At 44.4% G+C, this 24,961-nt stretch overlaps 1 protein-coding gene across 1 annotated transcript in view; it reads left to right on the top strand.

The window, feature by feature from the left end:
- LOC8038619 (SEC14-like protein 3) overlaps positions 1–24,961 on the top strand; it is a 60,582-nt gene that overhangs the window by 19,700 nt on the left and 15,921 nt on the right. Inside the window, exons 3-8 of the mRNA XM_029976852.4 lie at positions 8,204–8,247; positions 9,765–9,827; positions 17,206–17,299; positions 22,725–22,819; positions 23,261–23,339; positions 23,444–23,524. Of these exons, the coding sequence (XP_029832712.3) occupies positions 8,204–8,247; positions 9,765–9,827; positions 17,206–17,299; positions 22,725–22,819; positions 23,261–23,339; positions 23,444–23,524 (456 nt within the window). The remainder of the gene's footprint in view (positions 1–8,203; positions 8,248–9,764; positions 9,828–17,205; positions 17,300–22,724; positions 22,820–23,260; positions 23,340–23,443; positions 23,525–24,961) is intronic.

Genomic DNA, 24,961 nt, shown 5'->3' with positions numbered 1-24,961 from the left:
AGGTCGCGCTAGAGGTTCGAACCAGATGCCAAAGTTCGGCGCGAACCGATATATTATTCAACTGAGTTATAAATTATTTTATGAAAATGTCAATGGGAAAATAGTGGCCGATGGAGCTCCCGAATGCATCGTGCTCTTTGGCGCCAGAAACCAAAAAGCGGCGAAAATGGGCCCCATTTTTCCATCGAAATGTTAAGAAAATCACTTTTAGCTTTTGAATAAAATATCGGTTCTTCTAGAAACTTTGGTACCTGGTTCGAACCTCTAGCTCTACCTTTCAGCGGAGAATGAGCGTTCGGCCATGCATAGTGTATTTTTGCGATGAAAAAGCCCTGTACATTTATATAAAATTGTATATATAAAATATACAATTTTAGTCAACACCGTGTTTTTTTAAAGCAAAAGTTTCTACTAACAACAATGATAAAAAAAAATATATATAAAAAAGGGACGTCGGGGGAAGGCAGGGGTTTACGCTTTGGGCTGCAGACCTTGTTCCCAACTGATTCCAAGCAGTTTCATGGTGTCGAATGAATGCGTTGGGTGCTCGCTCCAGCACCCGGAAAGCAGCACGAGAAACAAATGCTCGACATTCTCCATTTTTAGACTGCCCGCTCGAATTGCAAGCCTGCCTTCCCCCGACGTCACGCCACTGAAAAGCGCGGCTATATTTGAATGTTGGTTTTGGCATAAATTTCACTTGCCGATTTCGCGATTACTGTTCTGAATTTTGCGATACTAAATAGCTACCGGAAAAAGTAAAGGGCGGGGATTCTGAATTTATAGTTACTTAGGATCGCTAAAAAAATCCCAGGAGTTTCCCTTTAAAGGGATACTACAACGAAATATCGGCGTTTATTTTTTTGACTTATATGTGTTCAAAGGAGCAATATCACATCGAACACACCAATATCTTATTAAAAAGTCACGAAAAGATTAAAAAATTAACGAAAAGGAATTTTAAAACGAATTAAACGATTAGCAAAGAGCACCTGGTGGATGTCACTAACCTTGAGAGGTAGTGACGGTAACTGTCTTGCCTCCGGCCACGACGAGAGAAGAGGAGAAGGAGGAACTCCCCTCTTCCCGAGAATCTTTTTTGTGTGACCCAGAAGTCGCTACTGTCCATCTTCAAAATTATAGAAGATTACCCTGTCACTCAAAATTCGTACAAAAGCAGCCGCTCTGGTGGCTGGAACGACTAGGCCATCCTCTCGATGTCAACCTCGCCGTAGCTTTGCTTGTCCCGAGACGAACTACGTCACGATTGCGTTGGATGTCACGTGCTCTCCGCTGGCTGTTCTCCGAGCGCTTGCCAGAGTTGGCCGTTTATAACTAAAAAAATACAGCTACCAGGCTCAAAATACAAACGTGTGATTGTCATTTACGGATATTGTGGATCATATTCAACCTATTTTTGAACACGACAGGTATATTTGAAATTTCGTTGAAGTATCGCTTTAAGGTTTCTGCAAGAAAAGCACACGCACAAAAACTTGTGAACTACCAAAAAAAAATAAGAACATTGTGGTTCACGAAATGTTTAAAAATGTCGCGCTGTATTTGGGATAATCTGTAGTACAAAAATGAATGAAGAGAAAAATTAGTTAAATAATAGTAGCGCAGCTACTATTATTTCGTAGCTGCGCTTCCTGCTCCTGCAGCGGCAAAAGCAGGGCTGCCAACACGGAAAGTAAATATTTCCCTAGCGGCCACCCGAGATTTCCCTATTTCTGCCGAAATTTCCCCTTCTTGCCCAAACTAATTATATAATACTAAATGTTCGTTGTTTTCTGCATCACTTTCATTTTTACAATGAAAAATATATTATATATGGAGCCCAAGTTTTTCTGTTCTTGCAGAAGGGTTGCGACGATGTCAGAACGTCGAGCTCTTACTGCATGGTTAAAAAAGATAATAAGTACACTTCAAGGCACCTAGCATTGAGGTCTACCCACTATCATTTCAACCTAAGCCAATCAGAGCTTGGCGTTGTTCTGACGTCACCGCAACCCCTGCGCAAGAGGCAGACCGACTTGCTCTAAACATAACCTTTACGCCTCACGTACCATTTCGCAATAAATTAGTTTATCGGGCCAAAACCGTGGCCAAAGCAAATCTGGCGAGGGGAAGTGTTACCAGGAGATCGACACTGACAAACGAAACCTTATCTTCGCCTTAGATGTTATGCACGTCATCAGAACATGATACTGCTTTAAAAAACTCGTTAGCGCTTTTATAATAGTCACTCCAAAACAAAAGGTGTAACACAAGCGAGTGTTGTCGAACTCGAACAAACGCAATACGACGGTGATTCACGAAATATTATTAGTCATGGCATGTCCAGACGTTCCAGACAATGCAGTATTTCTCTCACTCCAGACATTGCAGTATTTCTTCTTGTACTCAATCTTTTTTCTTTCGAGGAGGTACAGCGGCGCTCTTAGCATCTTTGACTTGGCTGATACCAATTCCTCCATATTTTTGAGGGGTCAGTGAAAACTGATATTTGCCGAAAATCAAGGACGTTTAAACAGACAGGACCCGGCATGACGTGAGCCTGAGTGAAGCCGGAAGAGGCGTCCCAGACTGCCTTGCGCACCCGTTCCGAGGCCGTGGGGTAGCGCACCGGCGGTTCGTCTGCTTTCTAATCTGCTCCGGCGTGTGCTTCACGAGGCTAGCTTTCGATGCGGTCGGCGTCCGCCGTGGGCGCCCACGATGCAAATGCTTCGCAGCGTGAGTGTTTATACTTAGTTCCACATTGTGCGCGAGCGAAGTCAGAACTGGAAGCGCAAGCCCGTTGTTCTGTGCGCTCCTGGCTTGCATGCGCGCTCGTGCGATCTGCTGCTGCTGTTTATTAAAAAAATGCGTTGCGCACCGCTAAGTTCGTCACGGTGCGTCGTCTAGAGCGTCTCGATTCTAGTCACTTACTTTCTGCTGGGCAACCAGGCGTTCGTTTATAATAATCTAATCCAATTCCGACCATACCGGTTTAAAAGTCTCCCGTTAAGCGCTGTTTCAAATAACAGTGGGTGCCGCCATTATACTTTCGGTGCACACAATCGCGTTGTCACGGAAATGTCATCGCAACGCGGTTGTATGCACCGAAATTAATGGCGGCGCCCACTCACTAGGCTTCCCATTGGTCAAGAAATGCTCGTTGCGGCTCGTGGCCACGCCTACTTCCGTTACACTTTGCTGCATGCATTGGGGATAGGGACGCCACCTCCTGCCCATTATAACCTCCTTGCCGAAAATAGTTGGATGGATGGACGGATGCTAACGGCTGTACCCTTTATAACGGGCGTTATCTTGCGCCACCTGGCCTAGTACTCCTCAGTGCTGCCGGAAAGTTGCACCACAAACCGCCATACGGCTCGAGGAAATAACCCAAATGTAGCCAAAACCACTAAAATTTGATGGTATCTAAAAAAAAAAAAGAAAAATACCCATAATATTTTAAATATGTACGGTGCCCAAAATTTTTCTCAAATTAGCAATCCTTTATTCCCACATAGACCTGAACAATACCTTAATTTAGGAAATTTCCCTCGGGTTGGCAGCCGTGGGCGGGAGATACGATGTGCTGCTCAGTTTTTCTAATATTATATCAGCGAATATATGGTAGGGGCTCTAAACTCGTCAAACACAAAGTTGGAGCCGAAAGTTCGCTGAGCGCGCCGATTGGACGTTGTCGAGAAAAGCGCGAAGTCATCGCCATGATTGGCCAATCGGTGCGCTCCGTGAACTTCGGCCCCAACTTTGTGTTTGACGAATTTAGAGGCCTAGGTGTAAAAAGATTACAGGAGTACACTCAAGACTACTGACGTGCATGAAGGCGAAAGCATTACAGTCCCGCGGGAGAAATGTTTCTACCAGGACTGGGCAGAGATACTTCAAAAAGTATTCGGAAATACATATACTAAGATACACTTGTTTTAAGGCCCAAAATACAGATACTGCTCAGTATCTGTAGTCGTGTTTTCTGCATTCATACATTCGTCTTTGATGCAACGGGATATCCCAGAGATACTTCTGCAAAAATGACGAAAAAGTATTCCGTACTACAAACGCAGGTACTTATAGAAATACATTTGTTTCCGAGAGGTGCTACGTGCGGAGGGTGTAGTTCGTGGCGAATGAAAATGGTACTGTATGGTTTTGCTCCTCTTTTTGTGTCATTTTATGCAGTTCGCATTGCCTCAAGCACTTTGTATATCAACTTCAGTAATGCCGCTAAAAAAAAAAAAAAAAAGAAACAAAAAACATGGTACCCTTGGTGAACCACATAGTTACTGAACGGTAAAGACTGCGTGCCTCGCTTGACAGAAGCCATCTGCTCGAAATGAACCCCTTTTTGTCGTGAGGGCGCATTTCAAACTATCGTCTTATGTGCTTCTGAGTCACCCATTATGTGGGAAGATTAGACAACAGAGCCGTACCTTTTCTACACTAACACCTTTACAGCGTTCGCTCCACTAAATTGAAAAAAAAGTGGAGGGTTCTGTGAGAGGAGCTTATTCTGTAGTTCTTGCAAGTAACCTTCTTTAAACCAACTTTTTTTAAATGTTAATGACTTTGATAGATCATGTTGTAGGGCCGGTTCATATTATAAATTCTGAAGCACCCTGCACCAAACATATGTTTATCTTTTAAATTTATAGTAGAAAACGGCAACAAATGTAACGAGATACATAAGTCTGGCAAAGTATCGCGATCCAAGCGTTACATTGTGAAGGTATTTCACTACCGAGATACAAATACATTTTTAAAATATTTCTCAATACAGAGCTCCAGATACTCGAAAGTATCTCTAAGATACTATCGCGATACATTTGTATCTCGATACTGTTCATCTCTGGTTTCTACACGTATTAAAGTTTAGGACGACGTAGAAGACGAGGTCCTAGAAATCGACGCCAAGCACGGCATCTAGGACGACGCTAAGGACGGCATGTAGGACGATACTGAGGGCGATCTCTTGGACGACCTCAAGGGCGATGTCTAGGGCGACGTCGAGAACGACGTCAGAAACGGCGTCTAGGACGACGTCGAGGATGACGTCCTAGGGGACGTCAAAAACGACGTCTAGGACGACCTTCAGAACGATCCTATGGACGACATCTAGGGCGACGTCTAGAGCGATGCCTAGAGGAGGACACTAAGGAGGCTGTGGCGTATTTGAGTGGGCGGCCACGTTTGCCTGTGGAAGCCGCTGTAGATGTAGACAACGCTGCCTATGTTGAGGCCGTAGATGTAGTGCCGGTTGGCTCACAGTACATCGCAAGAAGCACAAAACGAGCACATATGAAGTCTGAAGCGCACATTTTGCACACGGCGCTCCGGCAGTGGCATCACGCTCTCGCACTCGAGCGTGCGCGTGAGCGGCGCGTGCTTGATGACGTATTTTTATGGCCATCTTTCGGGCACAGCGACGCCGTTTTTTCGCATAATAGGACAAGTAAGGTCGTCCTAGAGGTCTAGAACGTCCTCTAGGACGGCCTCAAGGACGATGCCAAGGACAGCGTCGTCCTTGAGCATACGATTGAGCGGTGCGTGCCAATCGTATTTTTATGGCCGTAGACTTCCCTTTTTCGCTCAAAGGGATAAGCAAGGATCTCAGTTTAATATCTATGTACATTAGTACTTCCACCAGCTCACACCGTGAGAACCTATATGCGTTTCCACCTCAAGAAAAAAGGAAGTTTTGCATATTGTTCATTCGCCGCGCAAAGCAGTTCTTACAGGATTTAGTTGTTGGAGGAAGAAGCGATGCTTCTGGTTTTTAAAGCGTGTACGTCTTGATAAGGTAGCATATATCTAATCTAAAATGCACCTACATATATCTTAATTATCTCCATAAAGGGGAAAATTAGTAATGCTACACGAGGAGCCTGATTTTTTCCTTTTACTACGGTTCTTGATGTGAAAAGGAGTATAGAGTGAAAACGACGGGTTACACTATTTAAAAAAAAAAAAACGCTTTAAATAAATTTGTAAGGCAATTGATAAAAAAAAAATCTCTGGGCGAAAAACAAGCAAAGCACCATCATTTAAATTTAAGGTGACCTACATCTGGAAATGTTTTATTGTGTGTCCACCCTTCCTGACCCTCAGAAAACATTTTTTTTAAAACGAAAGCTTTGTCATATTGAGCAAAACATCGGAGTAAATGGCCATAAAAATACAATTGAGCGGCACGCGCCGCTCAATCGTATGCTCAATCGTCCTTGAGGTCGTTCTAGAAGTCGTCCTAGACCTCTATGTTGACCTTACTTGCCACATTACGTGAAAAACAAGCGGCGTCGTTGTGCCTGAAAGATGGCCATAAAAATACGTCATCAATCGTCAACAGCCAAGCGTCATCATACGCCATCAGCGTGATGTCACCGCCGGAGCCCCGTGTGCAAAAGCTGCGCTTCGGACTTTATTTGTGCTCGTTGTGTGCTTCGTGCGATGGACTGTCAGGCGAACACGTCTACATCTACGGCCTCAACATTTTGGCAGCAGCGTCTACATCTACGGCGGCTTGCGCAGGCAAACGTGGCCGCCCATTCAAATACGCCACGGCCACCTTAAGTGTCCTCCTCTAGGCGTCGTTCTCGACGTCGTCCTGTAGGCGTCGTTCTCGACGTCATCATAAACGTATTTCCCTAGAGGTTGTCCTAGAAGTCGTCCTAGACGTCGTCCTCGACGTCGTCCTAAAGGTCGTCCTAGAGGTCGTTCTAGACGACGTACTTGGCTTGGATCTCTAGAACGTCGTCCTCGACGTCGTCCTAAAGGTCGTCCTAGAGGTCGTGCTAGACAACGTACTTGGCTTGGATCTCTAGAACGTCGTCCTCGACGTCGTCCTAGAGGTCGTCCTAGAGGTTGTTCTAGACGACGTACTTGGCTTGGATCTCTAGAACGTCGTCCTCGACGTCGTCCTAGAGGTCGTCCTAGAGGTTGTTCTAGACGACGTACTTGGCTTGGATCTCTAGAACGTCGTCCTCGACGTCGTTCTATAGATCGTCCAAAACTTCAGTACGGGTAGAAATATTACTCGAAAACATTTCTCCCGCGGGACTATAATAATTTCGCCTTCGTATTCATAAGCAGTCTTAAGTGAACTTAGGTACACAATGGACGCTACTCTAAGAACTCAGTCAAATTAATCTGAGACGTTAATTGGTATAAAATATACTAATTTTATATCAATAAACATCTCGGATTAATTTGACTGAGTTTTTAGAGTAGCGTCTGTTGTGTACCGAAGTTTTAGAGCGCAGCTCATAGGCGCCCGTTTCCTGGTAGAGCGGCGTCACCGTTGCCGTCGGCGTAACTACGCTTTGCATTATGGGACGTTCCCCATAATGGCGTCCCACGTGACGTCACGACGGCCACGAGGGACGTCACCCTCGTGATGTCGCACGGTTATACCCTCCCCTTTCCTCCTCCTCCTCAAGAGCTGCGCTCTAATTCGGCATTACAGAGAAGTGTAAACGTCTTTCATTTTTAGAGCGCAGCTCTTATGCGCCCGCTTCCGGCTTGAGTGGCGTCGGCGTCGCCGTCGCCGTCGCCGTCGCCGTCGGCATAACCGCGCGGTGCATTATGGGTAAATTTTCCCAAAGGAACCCGAGGTCCTCCCGAAGTACCTCGGGTTCCTTCGGGAGGACCTCGGAAGTGCCTCGGGTTCCTTCGGGAGGACCTCGCGTTCCTTCGGGAGCACCTCGGAGGACCTCGGGTTCCTTCAGGAGAACCTCGGAGGGCCTCGGGTTTCTTCGGGAGGACCTCGGGAGGACCTCGGGTTCCTTCGGGAGGACCTCGGGAGGACCTCGGGTTCCTTCGGGAGGACCTCGGGAGGACCTCGGGTTCCTTCGGGTGGACCTCGGGAGGACCTCGGGTTCCCTAGGTGACCTCGGGGAGAAGGGGTCAATGACCCCCCGAGGTAACGTGACCCCTCCCCCCAGGTCACGTGACCCCTTTCCCAGGTCACGTGACCCCTGAAGTCACGTGACCTCACCCGAGGTCACGTGACCCCCCAGTATCACATGACTACCCCCGAGGTCGCGTGACCCCTCCCCCCGAGAACACGTGACCCTCAGTACCCTTCCCTCCTCCCCCTCAAGAGCTGCGCTCTAATTCGGCGTTACAGGGAGTTGTAAACGGCTTCATTTTTTTAAACAACATCTGACTGTGTCTGCGTACTTCTCTGACTCCACAGCACGGGAGTTCGACGTCAACAAGGCGGAGCACATGCTACGTGAGGTAAGCATAAATGATAGAAATGATGAAAGAGTCACAATCATTTAAAACACAATATCAGTATGCTCGAAAAGTGTCGGCTGTCCCGTTCATTCACACTGGAAGCGGATCCGTGTTCGCAAAGCGGTTGTGGATGCGGTTGTATAAAGATCCAGCACGCGCACTTGATGTCATCGGGTGCGCGTGCAATTGCACTAGATCTTTATACAACCGCGTTTACAACCGCTTTGCGAACGCGTATCCGCTTCTAGTGTGAATGAGCGGTAACTGTGGGCCATATGAATCCGCGCGCAAAATTCACATCCCCGCTTGATGTGGCGAAATGCTGAGTCCGAATGTGACATCCCCTTAAGAATGCCGAAGCCATAACTCTCTGATTTGTGAAAATGTAAAATGGGCGATTACAAAAGAAAATAAATAAACAAATAATCTAGTTGTTGAATACTTAGCGCAATTTGGTCACAATGCTGCTTGTTATTACCCGTACTTAGCAGAAAACACCCTTGGCAGGCTACCTCTTCTGGAGTGGAATGAGATTGGAAACCCCTTGCAAAGCATGCCTGGAAAATGAAGGAAATACAGACAAGGGCTGTAGCTTCTCTAGCACGTTGCGATGTATGGCGTAAAAATGTCCTAACCCAGAATTAGAAACTTTCAGCCTTTCGACTTTGGGAAAGAAGGAAGAGCAGCGGAGCTGTACTGTGTGCCGCTATCTATAAGCGACGGCGGTAGCTGTCCAGAGGGTTGTGTCGAGAGTTATTTGTTTACGAACACGAAACTGGGGAAGCTAGCCCTTAACAGCTCCGCTTAAAAAAAAAAAAGTGGTTGAAATATTAAAAGAGAACATAGAACAATTCCTTACGCGGACCCGGAAACAGGAAATCTATTGAGTACCGATATCTTAGATAGTTGGATTTCCTGTTTATGGCAGTGGATATCGTGGTATGCTTGGGCGTTCTTCACAGAAGTTTTCTTATGTTTATAAATGTGTAAAAAAAGTGTTCTTTTCTTAGCCTGATGTGTACCCATTGCGGTTTTGCAAATCATTGCATGATATAAAACTGACGTTCCACTCCTGTAAAGCGCCCAGAAGGGCGCACAATATTTACAAATAAATAAATAAATAAAATAAATATAATAAATATTCCAAGATCAAGTTTCTTAGATTCCAAAATCATCGCGCGTGAACATTGTCTTTTCATTTTGTTTTAAAAATTGGAGTGTGTGGATGTTTAGTCAGCTTGCATTTAGTCAGCGGTCAATATGTGGCAGCTTCTATCTGAGCTGTAGGTCAGAAATTTGGCGAGAGCAGAACGAGTCTTAACACGAAGACTTTCAAGTCTTTGACGGATATTACGAAATGGTGATTGCATCAGCGCACGCCGGTACGATGCTCATCAAGATCGACATGGGCGTGGACAGGGGTCGAACCTGAGACCCCTGGGTTCCGCAGCGCGAGCTTTTGCTCCATGCGCATTCAGGTATTGTCACGAACAATGCTTTTGACCGCTTTCTTACAGAATCAAGAATGGCGACGTCGGAACAACATGGACTCCATCCTGGAGACGTACCAGTGGCCAGAGGTGACATCTACAGTTTGATTTCGACAGCTTTTGTGTAGTGAGAATGCGTAAAAACTAATGAGTAAAGAAATGTTTTCAGAAACTCAGAGTTCACCCTCTTTTTATATTCAATGGTGTGTTTATCACATGTAGACAATATGTATGTAGACAAAACTGAAGTAAGAAAACAACCTGATTTGTCTCGTCAACTGTGAGAGACAATAAATAGATCTTGCATTTGGAGATATTTGCTGTCAAAGAAAGAACACCGTCATCATTTCAAATCTAGTATTGAAGTAAACAAAACGAGTTGACTTGCTTCATTATTTTTAAACATAGAGAAGTAATTGACCATAGCTTTGATTGATGCGCCCACATTATAATTTAGAGCTTGAATTAATGAAATTTAAAGCGTCTAATGTTAATTTCTCGCTTTGAGTGGACTCCAACAGTACTGGCGAGACAACTAGTCGCCTTGATAACAGCTGAATAACGGCATCCTTTCTTCAAAATTTTTTTGTTTTGTTTTATATTATCACCTCTTTTAGAGTACTGCTCCCTTGATATTCTACCTTCCGACTCAATGTCGATGCTGGTATAATTGGAACATTAACCCAGCAGGTTGAAAACATGTAGAAGGTAAAAGTTACCGAGCGGTTAGGTCTTACGGCTTAGCTCTTCTGCAATTAAAAAATAAAAGTGAAGACAGAACCTGGAAGTTTGAATGTCATATTATTTTGAAGACGACCGGGCTTAATATTGGCTGCTGTAACTAGGTGATACCGCCACATGGCCATTTTGATTTTCAGTCAAGATGATGTTCATGAGATTTCCGTAAATCTAGATAAATGTCTAATGTTAAACATGGTCAGCAAAGTTATCATTTAAGGTAGCAACAAAGGATAAACCCAGTGTTACAAAGAGATAGCTTTATCGGAACGACCCTCGTTTGCGTTTTATATAAATTATTTAGTACTTTGGTCGGTCTGTTCGATGCTCTGATCGGCGTAAGACGTACAGTGCGCCGCAATATGAAAGACCCACTCGGAGCGCGTTGCCGAGCGCTCCGAGTGGGTCTTCCATATTGAGGCGCACTTTACACCCCGGAGCAACGTTCTGGTATTTCACCTTATGATTAAGTGTGCCAGCATAGTTCGCTTGATACGCTATGTTTTGATGCATGTATCGCCTCTCGTGGAAAACGGCAGTTTTCCACGACAATTCCACGACCATTCACGACAATTCATGCAATGATGGTCCAAGTCATAATTTAGATATTTTTTGTTAAAAATATATATATGAACGCCATGTTTTTTGGGGGAACATTCAGTTATATATAAACGCCGTAACAATTTTCTTCGCTGAGATATAAAATAGAGAAGCTCGAGGCGTGAAAATTGAGAAGTTTTCACAATGCTACTTTGCACAGTCGTCATTTCCTCATGGAAATTTTCACGTTACCATAACCTTTGTAATCCGTTTTAAAAAATATATTTTACACGTACTACAAAATATCCATAAAATATTTTTATGCAAACAAAAAATCAAACATGGCATAAAAACGCGTTTTAGAGATATATTCACAATTTTTTCAAATAAACCATCTTTCAAATTACTTAGCAAAGAATATCAATATGCGCGTCTTTAAATATTCTTTACGAATATACAAAGATAATTCATACCCCCCTTAATTACCTTTTTGTTATTAACGCGGAAATGCGGCTGATTTCTCAAATTGTGGCAAGATTAGGCGTCGATATAAAAAAAAAAAACTTAATCTTTTAGTTTTTTTTAAACTCCCCTTGCCTCTTTGCAGTGACTTCAACTTACCTGTGGTTGCAAGATATTGAATAAAATATGACCTCCGAACGAGAAAAGCTACGACAAACCTTCACTCGGAGCGAGCCGACGTCTTCGTCATAGCGGCTTTGCCGCACAGCACCAAACACTTTGAGCGTTAGTTATGGCATGTATTTTATAATATTAAAATTCTTTTTTTAATAAGGGGTGAGTATTAGTGACGCGAAAAGGAACATTGTGCTAGAGTACCACTAATTAGCTTACAATTCACAGGAACAAAACGGCCCCACTCAGCAAATTCGCTAACTATTCATACATGAGCTTAAAACTCTCAGTTGCGCGAGTGGCCATGTATACATCCGGCCTCTGGGCATATGATGACTTCCACAAATAAGATGCCTGGATTCCTCTCACAGGTTTCACGGTGGTCCATTCTGCTTGCTTCAGCGCACGAAACTCTCGAACCCGTTCCGCAGACAGGTGGAACATGAATACATTTGTTACTTTTTCACGTAGCGCTTCCACAAAATCTTTAGCGGTGACAATCGCTGAGTTGAGCGAAGATCTCAAGTTAGTGAGCATTGCGCGGTGTTTAAGAATACCACATACTCCATCGCAAGCGCTTTTTCCGTGCCTAGTGGCTGAAAAGATCCATATTGCCGGAGAGTTCGGCAATATGGATCTTTTCAGCCACTGCCATTTTTGATTATTTGTTTGCATATAAATATTTCATTGATATTTTTAATGTTTTGTGTATGTGTTGTATATCCTTTGTAAAACGCATTAGAAAGTTATGGTGACGTGAAAGCTTCGCTGAGGAAATGACAACTATGCAAAGTAGCATTGTGAAATCTTCTCAATTTCCATGCCTTGAGCTTCTCTATTTTATACCTCAGCGGAAAAAAAAAATGTTACGGCGTTCATATATAGCTGAATGTTCCTCCCAAGAACATGGCTTTCATATATATTTCTAACAAAAATATCTAAACTATGACCCGGACTATCATTGCATGAACTGACGTAGAGTCACCCAGTAGTAAGTTTGTGTGAGCTTATTCCCTGCAAAGCGTTCGGGGTGTCTAAGTCTGTTTTCGCAGTTATAATGATGAGGGATTTGTGTCACATCACAACCGGTGAGACTGACTATACTCGCTACAGAAAGTGAGCTGTATGGCGTCTCCTTCGGGTGACGGACCCACAGAACGCTCTCATTGACTTCCATTGTACTTTGACCGCACAGTCACTCTAAAAGATCACGAGACGACAATGTTTCGTTGAAGGTGGGAAGTTCGCCTTGGGGGTGGAACAACCCAAATTTCCTGCCACTGTCTGCTGTCAGTGGCCATATAGCACGTCCATACAGAACATGTTTTACAGAAATTTCACATGCCCACTTGCTGGTGCCGTCTTTTAGACTGCAGCTCTTAGGCGCCCGTTTCCGTGTTTAGCGGCGTCGCCGTCGTCGTCGGCGTAACCGCCCCGCTAAATTTAGTGGGGAATTGAATTGGTGTTTAGGTCACGTGATGTCGAATTTCCCGCTAAATCTAGCGGAGAAACTGAATTTGCTTATGGGTGACGTGAGCCGAAGTCACGTGACGTCTCTGTTCCCCACTAAATTTAGCGGGGAAACTGAATTGGTGTTTAGGCCACGTGGCGTGAATTTTCTAGCTAAATTTACCGAGAATCTGTGGGAGGAGGGGATGGCATGGAGGAGGAGGAGGGGAGGGTACGGAGGAGGTAAATGGGTGGGGAGAGGAGGACGGGGATGAGGAGGATGAGGGGAGAGGAGGAGGAGGAAAGGGTACGGAAGAGGAGAAGAGATATACTCGCCCCTCTTCGTGCGCAAGAGCTGCGCTCTAATTTCGCATTACAGAGACTTGTAAACGGCTTTCATTCATTTGTGTTTATATTAAATTGGTTCAAAAGTCTGGGTCTCGACTAGTCATGTTCGATCTTTTTCCCTTTGTCTCTCTCTCTTCCTTTCTAAAAATTGATGGTGGAGGCAGCTTTGTAGAAACCACAGAGAGGTGATTATCTATGAATGCGATAGCATTCATCGTTGTACACATGTGCAGATGTCCGGTTTCCGGCAAAATTTAGTGTTGAACCTGAATTGGTGAATAGGTCACGTGAAGTAAATTTTCCGCTAAATTTGGCAGAAAAAACTAAATTGTTCAATTTCCTGCTAAGTTTAGCGGCGAACCTGAATTGATGCATAGATCACGTGAAGTCAATTTTTCGATAAAGTTAGCGCAAAATTGATTACATTAGAGGCGGCATACATAGGCAGAAGTTTGTGACGAGAAGCGAAATAATGCTATCACATTAAAAGCACCTCGATTATTATGCATTTTGTATGCTGCAAGTAGTACACACTAAACATTTTTACATCTTTATAGGTGTGAATGGCCTGTCCCAGAACTAACTTTTATAGGTGTACCGATACACCTTAGGAAAAGGGTGTAAACCTCATACTCTTAAAAAAAAAAGTGTGATTTTTTAACAACTTTTTTGAAAGGTGGGACACTGCAGTACAACATTTTAATAAAGGTGTAAAACCACAGTACACTTTCTCGTGAAGCTGTAATTACAACAGCACAATTTGTTTTTTGTTAGGGAGTACACTGCGGCCCGGGACCCCCAAAAATGACTGAGCAAACAAATTACGCAAACGAGTCACCCAAGCAGCAGTGTGATACCTGGCCAGTGTCGCGGCAATGTAACCACGTCCCGACACCTGGCAGGTATCGGCGTACTGCCGTTTCGCCATCGGAGTATCGGAGGAATATTGTGCGGGTACTGGCCTATGTCAGACTATCGCGACCAGGTATCGGCCGGATGTCGCACATGCATCTTTTCTGTATTGGCCGGACGTTACCTACGCGCTCGTTCTCTTTCGGCAATATCGGCAGTATTGGCTTCGCAGGCATACATGGCGCTTCGCACGCACACATGGACAAACGGAATTGTTTTTAATCTCTCAGGGAAGTTTATCAACCTACCATCATTGCACACAGCTTTTTCTCGACACGTTTACCGAAGAGGTATTTCTCTGTGAAACGGAAAGTAAACTATTAAATAGAATTCCAGTGTGTTCATGCCAAGCGAAATTTATAAATCAAACACGCAGACCGTGAAGATTATGAAGTTTTAGTAGATCATTGCTATGACTCCGACAAGAACACCCGATACACCGCCATCACCTTTGCGCATACGTTGTATCAATATCGGGTGGTATCTAGGTATCGGAACGATATAGTCAAACTCTCTATTGAGAGGGAAGCAAACTACTATAAGAAGCATGCTTGCCGTGTACTTACCATTAAACAGCGATATTATGTAATCCGTGAAAGATGCATAATTCAACTTGGGCAGCACAGAGCAACGAGAAAGTCTAGAAAGAATAAGGTCTCCCACATTCAACAAAAGTCTCTCTGTCGTCGATGAAAAGTTCGGTGTCGAAGCGCATCCAATTGGATGCGCTTCGACACCGAGTGTGTCGAAGTGTTAACAAACACAGCACAAATAGTGTGCTGTGTTTGTTAACAAACACAGCACACTATTTCCAGGGATTCCGACGAAGAAAGCAGCCATTATCGAGAGTTGGCATGAACGTATTCCGGCCGTCCACGACAAAAAACCAGGGCCGCGACTGCAACGCACGAAAGGCAGAACACTGAAGAGCACATTGGAAACTGAGGACCTACGTGGCCCCCTACCCATCGCCACAACTTGGCACACGGCGAAGACTACGGCCCCAACGAGCCCATCAGCGCGTCAGAGCGAGTCACGTGACAAATATTTGTCCAAGCGGTTTTGTTGTACAGAGAGCGGTCACGTGTTTCGCTCCATCCTTCTGATTTGCTTCAAGCGGTTGCCGCGCTCGCTCACAACCTTACGGAAACAAAAGAGAAGGTTGAGAGGCTTGAAGGAACACTAACACCCCCCCCCCCCCCCCCCCCAAAATGTTTTGTTTTTTTTTGCTAGGCGATTTATTATATTGTCAGGAAACTACCCAATCAATGTTTTGCTACAGCGTCACGTATACTTAAAAAAAAACGCAACTGCTTGAAATTGAAATCTAAACTCGACTGGGGAAAAAGACGAAATATAGATGAGGAGAAAGTTAGCAAAACTCACGTGGCTGTGCAACTTTTTTTTCTTTCAATCGACGTGTTTGCAATTTTAGAAGTCGCAAAAGAATTGGAGTCATATTTTCAGTCTAATTTTAGCATTGGGTGTGTGCCTTCGATTACCCAGAACTTTGATTATCTTTGGGGGTTGTGTCTAAACCATAGAAAACGGCACGTGACCACGGAAAAGAGACTGAGCGCGACTCAAAACAGACAGTTCTCGATTGGCGGTTTTCGGACAAAAAAAAAAAAAAAACAACAACAAAAAAACAAACAAACGAATTTTTAGTTGGAAAATGAGTTTGGGCAGTTGGGCTCTCTTATGTCATGTACGAATAAAAACATCGGCGAGCAAAAACGCTCTGTCAGTGTCCCTTTAACAAAAGGCGAGGTTGAAGCGAGATAGACAATTCCGCTAAGCTCCCTCTGCTTGCTTTGTCTGTCCTTCTCGGGCTAGGAGTGAGCTGATTCCGTTTTGCTTATTTTTTTTTCGACCTCCGTTTCAAGTTGGGCAAGATATCCGAATACCTGAGCAGCATAGCCGATTCACAAACGACACTTCCCGCATTCAACGAAAAACGGCGGCCTTTTCGTCATGTCATGGATGGCGTCGGCGCGACCCATCCGAGACTTCACAGATATCGGCTGGGTTAAGATGGTGCCGCCCGAATCTTTCTGATTTGACGCTTATCGGCGCAATACTGTGTGCTGCCGTGGGAGACAAACCTGTTCTCGGGAATAAAGGCTGTCCAATATAGGAAGATCTTTTCCTGGTGGGAGAGCCGCCCGTGGCAGTGACAACCAACACAGGGAGGAGGCGGCTGTGTGAACGACGCCTTGCACTCACGAGCGGGGTTGGATTCGCGTATTTTTCATGACGCTACTGTCAAGGTTTTGTGGGGTGCTGAGGGATTAATTGCTATGATCCCTAAACATTGAGCACAGCCAAGGAAGGCTATCAAATGTGAGATAGCACTAATACAATCTATACGCATCAATCTGAGGCGATCATGACAAACTTTGGCTAACGCGAAAAATAGAGAGGAATAATAAATAATGAATGTATTCGATAACATTTCCATTACACCTCTTTTTGCACGGTGTGCGTGAAAGGTGCACTGAAGAAGACGTACACCATATTTACACGTGTAGGACGGTGTAAATGGCCATCACACCCTTGTTAAGCCTATACTCAAAGCGTGTAAAAATGCTGTAAGAAGAGTGTAGCAAGTGTGTTTTTTCCAAAATAACCTTCTTTACGCGAATATAGGTGGGAAAATGTTTAATGTGCAGATGAAAGTGACTAAAAACACTAGTTCACTTCTTTCTTTCGTTTTTTTCGGTCAGAGGAAAGGTACGGTTTAAAGTGTGTCAGTCAATATGTTTCGAGCAACATACTTGCATTTCAATGTTGCGAGACCAAAGATGTTAATGTAGAAAGCTCCCATTGATCCATGTTATCGCAGGTGCTGAAACGTTATTTTCCGGGCGGGATGTGCAACCACGACCGAGGCGGCCGGACCGTCTGGATTATGCGCTTCGGCAACTGTGATTATAAAGGTGAATCAAGATGGAAAATTCCGTTCAAAGGGACTTTGTTCAGGTAACAATTCTCGAAATTAACGGAAGCCAGTCAACAATTGATGTGGAAGTATGCTTCCGTATGAATGTGCTTTATATTTTAGATCGGTAGGTGTTAGTGCTCAGCTCCCGGCAAATAATGCTCTTGTATGAACGCAGAACCCCGCTCTACAGCAGAGGCCCTGCTTCCCTTTTCCCGTCGTTCGTCAGGCATACACGTCAAGAGCAGCAAAGCTGCATCTCGCTTGTTCTACAGAAGCTCTACCCTATAGGGACAAGTGAATTAGATTATTGGAAATAGTAAGTTGAGTACCCCTGGCACACGGAAAAGTAAATATCTTTTCATTAAATAATATTATGGGATTGAATTCGTTCGCGATCCTGAGTGACCATACGAACGTCGCGAGCTAAGTCGCCGACTTCATAATGTAATTCGATAGAAAATTACATTAGTTTTGCCATGTGGCCAGGGTATAGACCGTTCCATTAGGGTCATAGCAGAGAGGGTAAAAGAGAAAAAAATGCACTCCCCCTCTCACCCCGCGTTCCGTCCGCTCCGCCGAGTGGGCTGTAGCTAGCGTCCGGCTGGCGTGCAAACTCTGTTTAAAATAGCGTCATTTTGGAACTTTCAAGCGCAGATGCGCAGATTTTGGTATGCCAGTTGTCGTGTAATATTATGCTAGATAAAGAGACTCACAGGGTCCGATTGCGCTGTTACCAGCGTGCAAATAAAAGAAAAAATAGAGAAAACTGTGTCAGATTGGCCGATCTCTTTGGCGAAAAGTAAATCCGGTTGCGGTATTTTTTTTACTATACAAAGTTCGTACTGGTGTAGGCCTTTAGCGACCATGAGTGGAAGTCTGAAATAATAAATAAAACGTGCTCTCATGCCGCAATACACGCAATAATTGAGGGTAGTACTGCCGGCTGACTCAACTGCTATTTAAGTAACGGAAAAAAGATATGCTAGTTGATCATTTCGCAAAATAGAGCGACAGAGAGCTATAGGCTGATTGTGGAGTAGGCACAACTATTCTAAGAACGCGAACCACTTCACAACGGCAGCCACGAGCGAGAGTTCGATGTTCGGTAGAGCCCGCCGATACAGCCCAAAGATGGGGAACGGCAACCTCCCGGTTTGTCGTCTGCTAGCGAAGTCTGGCGCGAGCCCTCTCTCTCGTTTTACCCCGCCGAACCCGCTGAACTTCCCGGATGTGTGGAGAGGGCGCTGCGGGCGAACAAAATGGTGCCGCCCAGAGAGCGCTAAATGAAATGGTCTATAATGCGACGATTCTGTGGCTGCATGCGTTGACACCGCTTACATGATTGTAAGTGACACTTGTCTAGCTGTGGCCGTGTTGACCACGTCTACCTGATTTTTACTGCGATCCGTTTTGCTATGTTCAATCAGTGCGTGTCTCGCCATTTTGTGGAAGTAATTCTGTATAAAACATGCATTCCTACAAAAATCATTGCGTGGCTGAATGTTTTCTGCTTAAAACAATCATGTTTTTCTGTAGACGTGTTATACACATACCTCGTGTCCTTTCAAACCGTTAATTTAGGGGTGCAATATTCTTGCCCGAGCAATAAAATGTTTTCTAGCCCAGTTTCTGCGTGCAGCTTTCATTTTAGGTAATAAAATACGCTTATGAGACTAAAAGTGCGTTGTTACGACGGTCGATCCACGCGTGTTGCCTTATTTTCGGAATTTCGACGGGCGCCAGCGACGGCCTTCCTTCGCGACGTCACGAGGAGAGCGCTACGACCTTAGCTTCTAGAAAATGTAGCGCTGTTAAAAAAACAAACAAAAAAACAACCACGTTACCACGGAGAGAGCGCTCTCCATCTCCCCGTCGTTCCCGCTACCTTCACGTACCCTCCAAAGACGCTCTGCCTCTCCCCTCCCCCCACACACACGCACAAACACAGCCCTGCGTCAGCCGCCGTTGCAAAATACCCATGTGGTCTCACGGCGACACGCTCCCTCGATCGCCTCCCCACTGCCGCCGCCCAGGTTCCATTCCCGTGTGGTCTCCGCGTCACTGCAGAACACCTCGTGTACGTATATTTTCGCTTTTTCCACCGCAGCCGCAGTCACGGGCACCCCTCGCTCACTTTCCAACACACATGACCAAACCACGCAAGCCAACACCTCCTAGAAAAGAAGGCCGTAGCGCTCTTCTCGTGACGTCGCAAAGGAAGGCCATCGGGTGCGCGCGTCGAAGCGAAGGCAACGCGCGTGGATCGACCGTCGCAACGCGCTTTTAGTCACATACGCGTGTCTTATTGGCTAAAATGAAAGCTGCGTATAGCAACGGGTCTACAAAACATTTTATTAAATGGGCCAAATATTACACCGCTAAATAATCGGTACGAAATGTCACGATGTATGTGTATAAGGGGTCTATAAAAATGTGATTGTTTTAACTCGAAAACATTGAGTCACCCAATTATTGCGGTAGAAATCCATATTTTATACGGAAATACTTCGACAAAATGGCGAGACACGCTGTCATTGGACAGAGCAATACAGATCACAGTTAAAAATCAGATAGACATAGTCAACGCGGACAGGGCTAGACAGGTGGTGTCACTTCCGATCATGTAAGCGATGTTATCGCGTGCGGTCACTGAATTCTTACATTATACCCCGGCCACATGACAAAATTAATGTAATTTTCAATCGAATGACATTATGGGGTCGACAAATCAGCTTGCGACGCTCGTATTATCACTGAAGACCACGAGCTGATTGAATCCCATATCAGTTAATGAAAATATATTAACTTTGCCGTGTGGCAGGGGTACTAAATTTACTATTTACAGTCAACTAATTTACTTCTTCCTATGGGCTCGAGCTGCCTTATAACAAAATATAACTTACTTTGTACACAATAATACTATTACTTTAATACAGTTAAGATTCTAGTATAAACGCTATAAAGGCAATAAAATAACATTAGTATATATAAACACATAAGCGCAAACAACGCACTTTCAATAATCACACAAACTTGTTTTTCACCTTCCAGTGAAAACTAGATTACCACACGTATTTACAAATATCAACGCAACTGCACACGGATAACGACAAAGAACGAGATTCCATTCTATCACAAGATTAAAAAAAAGAAAAGAAAACAACCTGCAGCCCTTTACTTGCGTTTTACATGACCAAGAAAGCCAGTAAATAAGTTGTTTCTCACCTGTCCATCGTATCCATACGTCCCCGCAGTATCCAGCCACGAAAACATTTGAACACGAACTCCAAGAAGTCTCTCTGTCGAGAGAGGTTTATCGATAATCTAGCAGTGTCATCGTTGACTAGTTGCCACACATGTCACTCAAAGCGTAGCACGTCCTGTTCCGCGAATCCACATAAATGCCGCAGTATCAGGCGAACACACCAACAACAAAAAAAAAAAAAAAGAACACTTGCGACTGCGGTGACGACAGAAAAACGACGGGAAGAGGGAAAGAAGTCTCAAACGAACCACACACGAGAGCACCGGCAGTAGTATCGGGCGAAAGTCTTAACGTCGTCGAGCCATCTCTTGCTCGTGTGCGCTCGCTGCGGAGATGAGTGGAGTTTTTTTTCGGTTCCCTTCCCTTCTGAAATGTTTCAGCGTTCCTTTTCAGACAGTCAGCAGCTCACAGAACGTAAATTTACCAGAATCGGAGCCCGTATGAGGGAAGAAAATGTCGCACCCGGCCAATTCATTCGAAAAGTGTGGGGAGCTGCGGGACTGTACGCAGTCCCGCGGTTACGAGGATAATCATAAATATAAATTTGGTACTTTCAACCCTGGTAACACGTTGTATGTTACGTTTATAATAATATATATATTTCCCTTTCCCTAACTTTAATGCAATAAATTCAATAATCACCTTCTCCCCTCTTCGTTCACAATATTACTACGGCTGCACTTGTCAATCTTCACTCATTCCCATTATATATATATATATATATATATATATATATATATATATATATATATATATATATATATATATATATATATTAAATTTAACAAGACTGCGCTTTTAAAACGTATAATAATGTGGGATAAACGCAGACGAATACCACCGCGCGGCTCGACAAGCAACATTTTCTTCACGTCTGATACCAGATATTTCCTCACGTAGTTGCGCCGTGGCCTTCTTTCTCCGACATTGTGACGTAACCACTCGGAGCGCAACGGCTTTCTTTCTAGAAGGTGTGGCGCGAGCATCACGCTGCGTCCAAGGAGCAGGAACGGCAGGCGCGTCGCGCTGAACTGAGTAGGCAAAGGTTCGCAACGGCACGAAAGCCACCAATGACGCAGGGCGCCGACTTCCACGATCGAGAGGGTCCGTCCCCAACGCAGCAGCTATCGCAGTCAATCCCAGCACACTTTGTGTGGCCGTGTTTTTTTTTCGTCAGTATATTGCTTGTGGTGCATGTGAGCGAATATTAGGCGGGAATCCTAAAAGTGGCATTAAAAGTCCCCCAATTTACCATATTTGAAGTATAAAGGCCCGTCCACACACTTGCGACTTCTTAGAACCGACTGCCTTGAAACCTCTTGAAAGCTCTTACGACGAGAGGACACACTAGCACCACATGATCGGGCAGCAGTGGGTCCGTGAAACACTGGGCGGTCCCGTGTATTTCACAATTCTTTTGCGCATCATGCTTTCTTTCTTGGCTTGAAGCAATTTGGTCAATGTTATACTCGAACATTTCTCATAAGCAGTAGGCATATTTGACCTCGCAAACCCCGCCAAACGTTCGCTCTTGTGAAATGCAATTCGAGGGTCACCACATAGATGGCGGGGCGCCAGCGTGTCAGTGTGTTCTCCCGTCATAAGCGATTTTAAGAGGTTTCAAGGCGCTCGATTCTAAGGAGTCCCAAGAGTGTGAACGGGCTTTAAAGGACCAATGTGTTTTACCGTCATTACCGGACAACTATAACATTTCTTTTAAAAATGGTTTTCTGGTCACGAAATATACGAAATATATATAATATTTCAATGCAAAAAGCGTTTTTGCTTCAAATAAAAAAAGAGAGGATAAAAAGATACGTAAGGTTGTTTGTATCAAGGCGTTCTTGGTATTTGAAGATGGCGTCCTTACCATTTTTTTGCACAATATCTATTATCGACTTTTAGATGCAATCAAAACACAGCTGTTTCCAGCGTTCGAATCGGTGGAAATTTGGAAACATATTGCAAACGTTTTAAGAGCTAAAAAAAGGAAAATATATGCGGTTAAGCAAAGTAAAGGTAAGCAACCATTTAAAACGGCATTTACTTTGGTGTACACTACATCGGTCAATTTGTGTTTTGTGAGCCGTGTCTGCGTGTTTGTGCTGCTTGGCATAGCTGGATAGGAGGTGCCCGTTTCGTTTTCCAAACTCAGGAATGCTGCAGTGTGTTTCCAAGGAGGAGCTGCACAAGGCGTGCTACTATCAACTTGAACAGGTCGCTCTAGACATGAAGACCCAGAGCGAGAAGGTGAGAGAAACTACGTAGCGTGGCACTTAAGAGGCCTTACTCCAAAGGTGTCAAAGAGAGAGAGAAAGAAAGAGAGAGAGAGAGAGAGATAGACAAATATAAACATACACTATTATCCTCCGCGAAGACTAGGGTGGTAATATTCTTATCATTCGAGTTTTCGTATCGCCAGCAAGTTTGCGTGTGCTTCACGCGTGGTAACTTTAGCGCACTTTCGCGCTTCATCTTTAAACTTTCCTAGAATCGACTGATTTAGAGATTTGCGACGAGGCTCAGCAAGTTTCTCATTGACAACATATGTTTATTTTCACCACTTAGAAGTTAATTAGAAGATATTAGTTAATTATTTAGTTGATTAGCGCTGGAACACCGGACATGTCTGCGCAACCTAGGTGGTCCAGGTCGCCGCTCAACTTGATAACCCTTTGTTTTGCTTTCCAGTTGGGGAAGAACCTGGAGACCGTGACCGTTGTGGTTGACTACGAAAACTTCAGCTTGAAACAGGTGTACAGCTTCCAAGGTATACGCAGTCGCGCTGCAGGTTTATGCCCATGGCAACTTTGTTGGTTCATTACATTGTCCATTCGTGATAATATCTTGAGTTCTTTTTTTTTTTTTTTTCAGTAATCGAGTTTCTGAGGGAGATGATGGGTCAGTACGACGCCAACTACCCCGAGACGCTCGAGCGGTGTGTGTTTATCAACAGTAAGCTGCCGGTTTTTTTTTGGTTTTCTTTTTAGCTGTTTGATTTTTCACGTTTGTAGGCACCTTTTTCACTCTTAGTTTGACCACAGCCGCCTCTACAATTTGACGGGGCGAAACAAGCAGTCACCAACGTAACCACGGCGCTCATCTTAAAGGCCGACTACCAGACTCGAGATTCTGCGAGCCAGAGTATCCTCTTCACCGTGGGAGCGGAGGAGACAGGCAACGGTGGACGGGGTAGAAGGGGGGAGTGCAGAAAGCGAGAGAAAAGTGGAAAGTGCGAAATGGTCGTCGGTCTTTAAAGTGAAGCGAAGATATATAGTACACCGAGGGGATGCTTGCAATACGCCATTTGTTCGGGCTACGAAAGGAGTGTTTGAATCCGAGCCTTCGCTGCACGCTGACGCAGCTGTGCTGGGCAGTACTTACTTGAAACGCGTGCTTAACAACGGCGGATAGGAATATAACTGGTGCAGCAGCTACCACGATGAAGGGCATTTTCTTTTGAAAAGGGCTCTCCCCAAAGGTTTAAAAGTCCCAGGTGCGCTCATACACTGACCGCGTGCACCGCGTATTCACTGGAAGCGTGCGAGGCGCAGCACTGAACTCACGGGTGAATTATTTCTCGATCATTTGGCCAACGATTGCAGCTCGGCACTTTTACTTGTACAGATAATTTTCGTGCGTATACGCTCGTAAGTTGCGTCGTTTCTAAAGTGAGTGGGCTGCGTCATGTTAAACTTATGGCATCTAAGAGAAAAATAAATTCGGGCGTATTTAGAAAACCCAGATAAGTAAAAAAAAAGAAAAAAGAAACATATCCCGCCGACGTGATTTTTCATTCTGCGTGCGGAAATTGCGTTTTCAGGTTGGCTTCAAAGGTATTTTCTCCGCATTACTTTTTGCGCTCCCGTTAGTAGTCAAAATGATATGCAAAATATTTGATAGTAATTAAACTGTGGAAGCTATTTCAATATTCAGTGCTATCCCGATATGTTGCCTGTCTCAGAGTATTGGAAACAAAGTTAATGAAAATAAGCAGGAAAATACAGCTTTTTATATTTGTAATTTGGTAACCATGGCATGTTTAAAGCTCCTTAAACTTTAATCACAGTCAAAAAGAATAGCATTCAACTCCAGATTCGACTGCGCTGTTTTTGCCATAAGAACTACAAAACAAAGAATATTGGGCATGTTTTTGTTTTCGAGAGCTAATTTTCAGCGAGAATGAAACATACCCCCCTTTCACGGGTAAGTTAAAGGACTTCATAGCAAAGGCCTTTCAAAATCAGTCGAAGCAGCACATGCCGATTGCACGCGCAAAGTCGAAATCGCAAGCTGATTTTCCTCTTCTCTAAAGCCCTTGTTATGATGGCTTTGAAATTCCCGCGAAACAAGGTCAGGTATTATAAAAACTGATGTGTTGGCCGAACGAAC

This window comes from Ixodes scapularis, unplaced genomic scaffold, assembly GCF_016920785.2.
Source record: "Ixodes scapularis isolate PalLabHiFi unplaced genomic scaffold, ASM1692078v2 PGA_scaffold1__304_contigs__length_218370807, whole genome shotgun sequence".
Classification (NCBI taxonomy): domain Eukaryota; kingdom Metazoa; phylum Arthropoda; class Arachnida; order Ixodida; family Ixodidae; genus Ixodes; species Ixodes scapularis.
Note: the sequence above shows the minus strand (reverse complement) of the source record. Positions and strands in the feature narration are given on the sequence as shown.